Source organism: Rhinolophus sinicus, linkage group LG01 (genome assembly GCF_036562045.2).
Source record: "Rhinolophus sinicus isolate RSC01 linkage group LG01, ASM3656204v1, whole genome shotgun sequence".
Taxonomy (NCBI): Eukaryota; Metazoa; Chordata; class Mammalia; order Chiroptera; family Rhinolophidae; genus Rhinolophus; species Rhinolophus sinicus.
This window is the reverse complement of record NC_133751.1, coordinates 206668848-206680825: the sequence shown is the minus strand read 5'-3', so window position 1 is coordinate 206680825 and position 11978 is coordinate 206668848. Positions and strand designations below refer to the sequence as shown.

Below are 11978 nucleotides of genomic sequence, written 5' to 3'. Positions count from 1 at the left end.
GAAGCAATGCGCCCTTGTCCAGAGCATCAAGGATAAATGTCGTAAGTACATGATTCCCTGCTGCCCGTGATGCATTTTTATGTTCACATTTGGAAGTCTCGCCTGGTAGACGTGTCTTTCACGCCTCTCTTTGTTTTCTTGACAGCTTGCTGCTATGGTAAGTTAATTCCAGTAGTTTGACTTCCTTCTGAGGAAAGAGGAAGACCCCTTTTCCAGTAAGTAAAGTGTGTCTTTGAAAACCCCCCACTTCCCACAGGGCCCCAGGAATGCCCCGTCTTCCCGACGGAACTGGCCTTTGCTTTAGACACGTCCGAGGGGGTCACCTCAGATACATTTGGCCGCATGAGGGATGTGCTCTTAAAGATCGTGGGCGACCTGACCATTGCTGAAAGCAACTGCCCGCGGGGGGCCCGCGTGGCCGTGGTCACCTACAACAACGAGGTGACCACGGAGATCCGGTTTGCCGACTCCAAGAAGAAGTCCGCCCTCCTGGAGAGTATCAGGAACCTTCAGGTGTCTCTGACATCCAAGCAACAGAGTCTGGAAACCGCCATGTCCTTCGTGGCCAGAAACACGTTTAAGCGCGTGAGGAATGGATTCCTGATGAGGAAGGTGGCCGTTTTCTTCAGCAATAAGCCCACGAGGGCATCCCCACAGCTCAGGGAGGCTGTGCTGAAGCTGTCGGATGCCGGGATCACGCCCTTGTTCCTCACGAACCAGGAGGACCGGCAGCTCATCAACGCTCTGCAGGTCTGTGCCCCGTGTGCTTGGGTGACATCTGCTCTTCTTCTTGGGCTCTTAGAAAGGTCTTAGGCACGTCCATGCCCTCCCTGATGTATCCATGCCCCAGAATTTCTAAGAAGGTCCTGGAGGAGGCTGGTCTGACTGAGACCTTCAGTAGTGAGATTTCCAAGACAGCCTCTGGCTTCGGCACTAGATTGAGGGTCCTTCCTCACGTGTTGGAAGACAGTCTCCTAGGGCTGACCTGGGAGGCCTGCCATCTCCTAGTGAGGTCCCCAAACCTGGGTGACTCCAGCTCCCCAGTGTGCACATTCTTCAAACCTTTCTTCAGTTAGGCTGGCATCCAAGGGGCAGCCTGTGACGCGGCCATGTGCCCCCTTGTCATTCGCTTAAATAACTGTTTACTTGCTGTACGTCGTTCGTTGAAATTTACTCTGCGAATTCTGGGGTTACTGTTCAAGAGGGATGGATGACGGGCATGGAGAGGGAAAGAGTGCGGAGGCCTTGGCTCTAGTTCCTGGCCACCCACTTTCCAGCTTTAGGACTCTTGGTCATGTTACTTAACCTCTCTGTGTCTTAGATTCCTCACCTGCAAAAGACGAAGTGAGGGTGAGATGGTTGCATGTATCTTTCCTTCCAAATCGGCTATTTTACGGCTTGCGCACTGCCTATGTCAGCGAGACGGTTGGGTTATTGCTGCCATCTCTTGGGGTTTATTCTGCCAAACCAAAAGCCAGTTAGAGCACAGAGCACTGCACTTGGGAGTCCATCCTGGCCCGTCAGCTGCATGCTCTTGTAAGGGGTGCGTTTACCTACGTCCCCCTTATGTGGGCCGAGTGACCCCGAACCACGCAGGTTTCTCAACAGCATAGTTTCAGTGAGTTTGAAAAGTTAATTATTCATTCATTAAGTCAATTTAATGATTCACTGAGTGAATAATTAGTGATGGTGTGCCTGGTGCCGTGACGGGCAGGACTTTTTGAATCTTGCAGAAATGATTTCGTTACTTGCTTTGTCATCAAATCCCTTTCTAGACCTGGGAGAGCAGGAAAGGAATGCGGTAACATTTGCTAGTTGCTATTATTATTATTGCTGAGCATAACGACCTAATTTAAATCCCCACTATGTGCTGGAGGCTGTACCCGGCCCTTGACATACGTTATCTAAGTTAGCCTTTCACATAACTCCGTTGGCAATATACCATGATCTCTATTTTACAGCTGAGGAAACAACCCCAGAGAGGTTAGATCATTTTGCTTTGGGTCCAGCAGAAAGTACAGGGGTGGGATTTGAACTCCCGCTCATTTCAGCCGAAGAAAACCTGTATTTTCCTATTAAACTCAGTGCCTCCTCCTAACCCTCCCTCTAAAGAAACAAGAGAAGATACTGATCTATTGGGAAGCTTGTTTTAATGACGTGACCCCAACTCCTTCCTCAGCTGTATTCTCAAGTAGTTGCTTATCGTCTCTCCTACTGAGTGTTTCCTTTCGTTGCACCAGATCAATAACACCGCCGTGGGGCATGCACGCGTGCTGCCCCCCACGAGAGACCTCACGGACTTCCTGAAGAATGTCCTGACGTGTCACATTTGCTTGGGTAAAGTGCTTCCCCAGCGGGCATCTGTCTAGCTGCAACTGCAGAACGTACTATCACGGGGGACGTTTGAGTGAATTATCATCGTCTGTGTAAAGGCCTTCCGTAAATTAAGATGCAGAAAGCTGGTATTTACCAGCGAGGACACTACGTCATAAGTAGTTTCCATATTTAAAGTGACCCCCCCCCCCAAACAGAGCTTTGTCTGATAGCGAAGGACAAGTTTTATAAGCAATAAGGGAGAAAGTGGGCTCTGCTTACATTTTGATCTTGGAGTCCAGATTTTAATTATCTGGCTTTGGGACTTTCTATTAATGGAACACATTTCTTCAAGGAGTGGTGAAAAAGTAAGGTGGTTTTCCTTCCCTCCCCCCCTCCTTCCCTCCTCCCTCCCTCCCATCTCCTTTCCCTCCGTCCCATGCCCCCTCCTTTTCTAAAGCCAATGCCACAATATACTAACAAGAATTTTGGCTTACTGATTTATTTAGTAAGTGTTAGGTGATGAAAACGGAAATCTGGTTACAGTCACGTCAACAGGATATAAATAGGTTTCTGGATTCTGTGACAATTTTCATGACCCCAGGTTCTCAGCAGATTGCTGTGCCACGTCTTTGCTGCAGGAGTCAAGGTATAAAATGGGCTGCCGTGTTTCTTTCCAGACGTCTGCAACATCGACCCGTCCTGCGAATTTGGCAGCTGGAGGCCCGCCTTCAGGGACCGGCGAGCTGCGGGCAGTGATGTGGACATCGACATGGCTTTCATCTTGGACAGCGCTGAGACCACGACTCTGTTCCAGTTCAACGAGATGAAGAAATACATCGGGTACCTGGTCAGACAGCTGGACGTGAGCCCCGACCCCAAGGCCTCTCAGCATTTCGCCAGGATAGCAGTTGTGCAGCACGCACCCTACGCGTCTGTGGGGAACGCCAGTGTGCCGCCTGTGAAGGTGGAGTTCTCCCTGACTGACTACGGCTCCAAGGAGAAGCTGGTGGACTTCCTTGGCAGCAGGATGACACAGCTGCAGGGCACCAGGGCCCTGGGCAGCGCCATTCAATACACTGTAGAGAACGTCTTTGAAAGTGCACCCAACCCGCGTGACCTGAAGATCGTGGTCCTGATGCTGACAGGCGAGGTGCCGAAGCCGCAGCTGGAGGAAGCCCAGAGAGCCATCCTGCAGGCCAAATGCAGGGGCTACTTCTTCGTGATTCTGGGCATTGGCAGGAAGGTCAACGTCAAGGAGGTGTACAGCTTCGCCAGCGAGCCAAACGACGTCTTCTTCAAATTGGTGGATAAGTCCACGGAGCTCAATGAGGAGCCTCTGATGCGCTTTGGGCGGCTGTTGCCGTCCTTTGTCAACAGTAAGTCCTGCTGGACGTCGTGGGCTTCCTGTCCGGCCACCCGCTGGGGTTATCAGGGACGGGGCGGTGGGCCCAGGCATGGAAAAGGCAACTCGTGTGCTGACGGGGATTTGTTCTTTCACTCAACAATATACAGAGGGTGCCCAAAAAGTGTATACACATTTTAGGAAAGGAAAAAACTATTAAAATTGTAATAATATATACCGATAACAAAAGATAAATACAAGTCACGTTTGACTTCTGCAATTACAAAAGGTGTCAAAGTGGTTGCCATCAGCGTCCAGACACTTCTGATTACAGTGAACTACTGCTTGAGCAACGCTGACCAAAGTGTCTACTTGCATCGCTGCACATGCCGTTTCAATTTCTTCATAGAGTACCATGTGTCTCACACTTACCACGGATGCGTGCAATTGTCAGGCGTGTTGGAGGTGCTGTTGCACACTCACACCTCCATTGTCGTACTTCCACAACATTCTCAAATTTCAAATGCCACTGCCAAATGGTCTTGTGCTCCTCAAATGACAACCATGCTTCCGCCATTTTCTTTGACTATCCTGCCTGTCGGGTGGTGACACTAGTATTCATTTGATTAATGCCATCTTTTGAGCAAGCGTCGTACTACACATTGCTACCATAATTCAATTCAGTTTGAAAAGTAATACATAGATAACATTGCATAAAATGTGTATACATTTTTTTGGCACCCCTGGTATGTCAATGCCCACCACATCCCAGGCACACGTTAGGAGTCAGAACTGGCAGTGAACACACAGACGGAAACCCTGTCCTTGTTCACGTGCTTATTCAACCAAATTCGACTAGGCACCTCCCGCCCTTGACACAGTGTCCCTGAGAGTTTATAGTCTAGGTGTGGGAATGGGTGAAGTGCACAGTTATTATACATGACATAATATGCTGGCATGTTGCCGAGATGTGTGTGTATCCTGATGGGGCATTGGGGTAGCTTCCAGAAGGAGTTGCATCGATCTGGGCTTAGCCACCAGCTCCACGCTTGGAAACCTCTGGGTCTTTGCCAGTGTGACTACCCCTCCCCACAGGGCTCACCATCTCTGCTTTAACAGCAAATCTACATTCATCTTCAAAACTTATCTCTAGCTGCCCCTACTCACCATGGATGCTCCCCCTCCCAAGGCTTGTTCATCTTTAATCTGGACACTATACCTACCCCATCTATTATTACGTGGCCCATTGGTCATTCATTTATGGGTCTGTGGTCCTGGGGACTGCAGGGTCCTAGAGAAGGTGTATCACTGACCACTGTGTTCCCTAGAGCCTCACATGGTGTGTGGCCCAGAGTTGTCACAGGAAGGTCTCTAACAAAGGAGGGAGATGTATAAAGTATGGATAAACACGTGTATGTGGAGAGTTTATTATTCAGGGGAAAAGTGAAGTCCATGAAAACAGTATTCACACTTATGAAGCCTGTCCCCCAAAAGTTGTAGGGAAAAAGATGCGAAGCAAAGGTAAGCCAGCAAGTTTACCTGGGGGCCACTGTCTTTAGAAGTCTGAAAACAAAAGTTTGGCAACCACCGCACTGGGAAAATATTGAAAGTAACTTGGTTATAATTTGATGTTCAAGAGCTTGGGACTTGTTTGACTCTGCTCTTGACTTTCCTTCTATTCCTGTCTTCCTCCTCACATTGAGTAAATATTACCTTCAATTGAATCACCCAAATAATTGCCAAGTAGGAGATATTGGCTTACGATGTCTTACAGATCAAGTACCATTATACTTAATGTTTAAAATCACTGCACTTGGCTTGTCTGAAAGAATGAATTAATACAACAAATATTTATGGGCTTCCTACTATATGATCCATTGAACTCATTAGCAGATTAATTTTAATTTGCAAGTGATTTCATGCACTTAAAGTATATATATTTTTCTGTTTCTCTCTAGGTGAAAATGCTTTCTACTTGTCCCCAGATATCAGGAAACAGTGTGATTGGTTCCAAGGGGATCAACCGGCAAAGAATCTTTTGAAATTTGGTCACAAACAAGTGTAAGTGACTATAACAATTGTCTCTCAAATGACAGTGCTAGAGGGAATACAAAGGTCCTCCAATGCGTAACTTTATGGGGTGAGGACATTGAAATCCAGAAAATGTGACTTCCTAAAAGTCATATGGGACATTCTTTTTGAAGAATCTCTTGTACCTGTTAGCTTTTGCTGTGTAACAAACAACCCCAAATGTAGTGGCTTAAAACAGCTATTTATTTAATTTGCAATTCTGTGGGTTAGCAAAATTTGCTTGGGCTCAGCTGGGCGGTTCTTTTGGCCTCCAGTGGGCTCACTGATATGTTTGTTGTTTGCTGCTCATAAACTGTGGACCGGTGGTCTAGAGTGGTCTCAGCTGGATGGCTCATCTCTGTTCCGTATGGTCTCTCCTTCTCTAGTGGCAAGCCTGGGTTTGTCCACAGGCGACTGGGCAAGATTCCATCAGAGAAGGTGGAAGTGTGCAAGGCCTCTTGAGGCCTAGGCTAAAACAGGCACACTGTTACTTCTGACACGTTCTATTGACCAAAACATGTCTAAATGCCAGCCTAGCCAGATTTCAGGGTGAGGAGGACTTGGTGGGAGAACCTGTCACATCCCCTTGTAAAGGGCGGGGATACAGAGAGGGTGGGCAGTGGGGGCCTATGTCCAAACAGTCTACCATCTCTGGTGTGAAATGATTTGATACAGAAGGATTGGATACATTAAGCAAAAAAATGGACTACAAATCTTCTTCAAATAATTAATGGTTTAATAACAGGTGACGGTGGTAGTGTTAGGAGGCAAGGTGTACGTTCTACTAGGAAGACTAATGAGACGGTTGGGGGGTGGGAGGGATTTGGGTACCCACAGTGATGCTGACCACCTGCCACGTGCTCAGTGACCTTAAGACCAGCTCCATCTTTGGTGCCAACTCTAGGAGCAGATGGGAGAGCAGTGTGGTCGTGTGACAGAGGGCTAGGCGAGGGGATGTGGCAGCAGAAACTGAGCACAGGCAATGCGACAGCAATTTGTGCCACTCAGGAGAATGCCATAGTGTGCCATGCTTTGGGGCAAGTGGGAGTTCTGACTGTTGCACCCAGATGAGATTTGGATTTGAGTGACCCTTGAAAAATGGGTATCTGGCTTACGCCTGGCTGACCTCCAGGGTGGAGAGGGAGAGCCCTCCTCTTCCTCCTGCGTACCCTTCTGTCTGTCAGCTCTCAAATGCTTCAACTCTTGCCTCTGTCCTCAGAGGGGATGCATCAGATCTCAGGCTCATTAGTTGAGAATCGTTACTAAGGCAGCCGCGGCCCCTTTCTGCCACTGTGGTGCCTGCCTGATCTCTCTTCACAGGTTCTCTTTTTCTAGTTTTAATCATCTTTATAATTCCTCTCGAGCATTTTGTAAAATTGGCTCAACCTTATCTTTAGGAAAACAGAATGGACAAAGCTAGTATTTGAAGTTGTATAACATTAACTTGAAAATACTCTGCATATGACATACAGCATGATCTATCTATACAATAGTGAACGTTCATCTCAGGACAAGAAAGGAACAAAGGGTGGGTCTGGGCCATTGTATCTGTTTAGTTGTGTTGCTATTCTCTTTAGGGATTCGTAATAGATCAAAAAATTGTGAAGAAAACTAAACAGACACACACACAAATTAATGCAAACAAACATACACAGTAAGCCCTGGGCGTGGAAGTGTACTCTGACGCTATAATTTTCCAGCTAAGCACAGCATTTTGTTGAATGGATGCTCTCTTATAATGAGAGTAGCTATTAACTGATTTTATTTAATTTTTGGTGTATATGTTTGAGTACATCAATTTTTATAATTAGAATATTGGTCAACTATTATTGTTAACAATACAAATAATAATAATTATTAAAATATTTATTATTGTCTCTTTATTCTCTCCCTGCTTTATCTCATAAATGGAAAATAAGATGTCAGATGTATTTATAGTACAATATAGCCTTTGTTTTTAAAGATTCTGTTTTTATATGCTGTTCACTGTGTTTTCTGTGGCACACGTCCTATGAAGGTGCAATTCTACGTATAAGACATAAAAACTCCTGCATAGGTTTTGATAAGACAGCAAGCACATTTCGCATAACTCGTGGGGTTACATCTGTCTATATTAGACAACAGGCAATAATATGTGTGGGTTGAAACAGTATTTAATTTGTTTTAACAGAAACATTCTGAATAATGTTACTTCAAGTCCTACATCCAAACCAATGACCAAAACAAAGCCAGTGACCACCATAGAACCAGTGACCACCACAACCAAACCAGTAACTACGGTAAACCTGCCGGCCCCTGCAAAGTCAGTCCCTGCAAAGCCGGCCACCATGAGACCTGTGGCTGCCAAGCCTGAGACCACGCAGTCGGACACGGTTAGACCTGCAGTGGCAGCGAAGCCTGTGGCAGTGAAGCCAGCAGTGAAACAAGCAGCTGTAAGACCTCCCACTGCTGCCAAACCAGTGGCTGTAAAGCCTGAGGCCCCCAAGCTCCAGGCAGCCAGACCGGCCACCACCAAGCCAGCTATGGCTAAGCCCATGGGTAAGAAAGCCGTGGGTAGGGCTGCTGACTTGTGATGTCGTCATTTACTGTGTCTCGGGCATGTCCCCTGAGGCCTGCTTACAAAGCAATTGAAATACAAGCATTGGTCTGGGATTTGTACATCTAGATGACGTATTCTAAGAGGTGCCCATCAGAGGACGGAATTGCCAAAACATTGCTTTGTTCCTATATTACAAAGCGATCTTTCTTCTACCCCCTGTGAGTCTCCCACTGGCTCCCACTCCCCACCCGAGCCCCACACCCAGCCTTGGGGTGAGGATGGGAGCTGCCCATTCTCTCTGGGAGGTCAGCAGCCGGCACAACCCTTCTCTCCTGGACGTCTAGTTGTCTTAAGCTAAAGGGATGGTGTAGAAGTAGGGTCTTAGACCATTTAGGGAATGAGAATGGGCAGCGAAGTGGCAGTTGGGATGCTGGGGTCCTGGGGCCAGACCTGCCTCCCTTGGGATAGGATTCCAGAAGATCAGGGAGGAGCTTTGCATCGCAGACTTTGTCCTGTGATGCAGCACGTTCCCATAGAAAAGAGGCCCCGCAATATCGGGTGTTTAGTTCAGCAAACTAAGTCGGAGCCCGGACCATCCCGTCTTCAGCAGACTGAGTGCATGCTGCTACCACTCACGGGAAAGCAGGTTCCAGGCCGCGTTAGGTACGAGGCGGAGGTGGGCTTAACGAGACCCAGCGTGTGTTATGTTATTGTTTTCCCTCAAAGCAGATGTGAGAAGATACTATCGAGTGCCACAAACTACAGGAAAGTGAAGGCACAATGTATATGCTCATGGGAAAAACTCATGGAAATTGTCTTCACTTTATGAACAGAAAAAAAACAGATTCCTTTAAAAGAATTTCATGTCATGCCTGAAGTTGCATGACTTAATGTATTTTAAAGTATGGGGCTCCTTCTGTATTGAACACTTCATTCAGATTATTAGCACACTGAACCGTGTGTTTTCAAAGTATCTTTTAATAAGAGGGATTTTCGACAGAAAATGGAGTTATGTACCGTGCTGATGAATCATGCGATTTTGAGTTACTATGAATGTCACATTTCACTTAGGAACTTGAACAAGAAATGAGTTCCCTGCTTCACCGCAGTGTCCGATCAACTGTCTGCTGGCACACACCTCTCGGATTTCATCTCTCGCTGTGTGTCTCGGTCACTGAGGGTTTTATTTTGATGTCCGCGCTCTGCTTTGATCTCCCTTCCAGGGAAGCCTTCTGGAGAGGTCCAGGTGTCTGAGATCACAGAGAACAGCGCCAAACTCCACTGGGACAGGCCAGAACCCTCCAGTCCTTATTTTTACGACCTTACCGTCACCTCGGCCCACGATCAGTCCCTGGTCCTGAAGCAGAACGTCACTGTCACAGACCGTGTCATCGGGGGCCTGCGTGCTGGGCACATGTACCACGTGGCGGTGGTCTGCTACCTGAGGTCTCAGGTCAGGGCCACCTACCGAGGAAGTTTCAGCACAAGTGAGTACATTGTCGGTTTAAGGAAAGTCGGTACCTTGACATTCCATGTACAAGTGCTTACTACACGAATGTCATCAGGTCACAGAGGGAACAGTTCTTCATCCAATCTGTTCTGATATAACAACAAGGTGAAAACCAAATCCTGGGTGTTTTGGTTGCACCCAGCTTCATAAATGGATGAAATGGAAAATGGGTTCCTTGTGAACTATGGCCATGCCTTTGGGGTCCTGGGCCACTTCATGGAGGAAAGCAGACCCATTGGGCCTGAGTGCAGCCCCTTCCATGGGAGACAGAAATGTGCCCCTGAAACCTGGCTGGGGCTCGACTGTCCACCTGTCCGTGTTTCAGAAGCGTGTTTCCACGTTCAGTGAACAGAAAACAGCACGGAGAGTCACTGGCTCCTTCGGGAGTAACTGAGGAGTCACACCACCCCAGGGGCCATGGGACGTCCATGGCCACTGCAGAAAGGACGTCAGAATTTGCCTCCCCTGGTCCCACCATGCTGGGGCTCTGCCCTCTGCCATCTGTCGTCCCCCTGCTCCTCTGCTGCACGGAGGCCTGCCCTTGCATGCTTTTCCAGTCTCTTAGTTACTCACGCGCCCCCCTCCTTTCTAAGTTCTCTCTATGCCCCTGCCCCCTGCCCACATTCTTCTCAACCCCTGCTTCTCTGGGGGCTGAACATTCTGTTCCCTTTGGGCCGGTGCTATTCAGATGGAGGAACTACGAGGAAAGGGAATGCCCACCAGTCACCCTGTAATCCACGAAGATAAGAGTCCACAGACCCTTCAAGCCCAGATATCTGTTTTCTGGGCTGGACACAGAAGAGGTTATGTGGGAAATGAGAGGCTCTGTTCAGAGTTCAGTGATTTTCTGTTTGCTTGTTGAGCTGAATCCAACTTTCAGACAACAGACATCAGTAGTGTGTGTGGAGCCTTTTTCAGTCTCCATGATTCAGTGGCCCACCCTCATCTAAGAATTAATCCAGAAAGGCAAACGAGCCCCAGTCCCTACGGATTCCCAAGCCCGTCAGTGTCTGAGTTACCTACTTGTTGCATATATTTTTCTTTTCTAGAGAAAACTCAGCCTCCACCTCCACAAACAGCAAAGTTAGCTGCTAGTTCAACCATCAATCTAATGGTGAGCACGGAGCCGTTGGCTGGTGATGAAAGAGGTGAGTTGTGAAAACATTGGGTCCCTTTAGCCACACTGAGGAAACATTCTTACAAACACTTGAAAGCCTTTGAAGTGGTGATTCTCTGTCGTCTGCTGGGGCTCTAATTCTCAGGCCAGGCATGACTTCACGGGAAAGTTCCCCATCGGCTCTGTGTGGCCCAGCATGGTCTCATTGTGCGTATTCTGAACTCTAAATTGGCAACTTACCTTGGCTGTCACTTGGAGGAAATTGGATGGGGGGGTTGCTTTGGGGGCTGCAGCCAGGAATTCATGTGTCGTCATTTTCCCTCGGCCTCGTCTTGGAACTAGAGTGGATTTGTGGTTTGTGACACTGCAAGGCGTAGGGTTTCATCCAGTCAATGATTCAATCTAATAAAAACCTGCTTAAAAGGACACAAGACAACCCAGATGGGAACTCATGAGCGACATGGGTCTGGAAGTGAGCCAAGGGATGGGTGTGCTGGTCCTACCTCCCTGAGCACACACCTGGGCTTACTTATCACACACTCTGTGCCTGGGCCGCGCTGGTGCACATCGTGTGTTTAACCAGGGTCTAGGTAGACGTGTTTCTGGAACTGACAGTGATTACTTGCTTGTTCTTTCTTGGGCAGTAGAACTCTGCGAGGCCTGTAACCGCCCCGCTCAGCGGACTGTGAGCTTAGGCCGTTCACCCACGAGGAACTGATGATTGAAATAGTCGACATGTTTGCTTAAGTGTTTTGCAAAAGATGTTGGTACTAATATCCAAAGTCCAAAGTCCATGGCCATTTAGATACAGTTTTGTTTTATAAACCCCAAAGGAGAAGGTCTTCCCTAAAAGTGGGGACAGTTCATTATTTCCTGGTGTGTGGGCCTCAGTCAGGAGGAGGGAGGCATATTTCTTTACAGTGCTTCTGTCTGTGATCGATTATGGTGAAAGCCGTCTGCTGGGGGCCCAGCCGCTTTTGTGCTGCTCGATTTAAAAGCATCCGTGCTGCTTCCATGAATGTGCAGTCAGAAGGAGCAGCACGTTATTTTTTGAGCTGCTGACCAGGATTTCGCATTTTACTCT

General features: G+C 47.9%; 1 protein-coding gene across 5 annotated transcripts in view; it reads left to right on the top strand.

Moving 5' to 3' along the window:
* COL6A3 (collagen type VI alpha 3 chain) overlaps positions 1–11978 on the top strand; it is an 80055-nt gene that overhangs the window by 59387 nt on the left and 8690 nt on the right. For all 5 annotated transcript variants that reach the window (XM_019740939.2, XM_074315604.1, XM_074315601.1 and 2 more), the window contains 9 exons: positions 5–41; positions 146–157; positions 257–750; positions 2241–2337; positions 2994–3692; positions 5617–5719; positions 7899–8266; positions 9491–9754; positions 10827–10925. In XM_019740939.2, the coding sequence (XP_019596498.2) occupies positions 5–41; positions 146–157; positions 257–750; positions 2241–2337; positions 2994–3692; positions 5617–5719; positions 7899–8266; positions 9491–9754; positions 10827–10925 (2173 nt within the window). The remainder of the gene's footprint in view (positions 1–4; positions 42–145; positions 158–256; positions 751–2240; positions 2338–2993; positions 3693–5616; positions 5720–7898; positions 8267–9490; positions 9755–10826; positions 10926–11978) is intronic.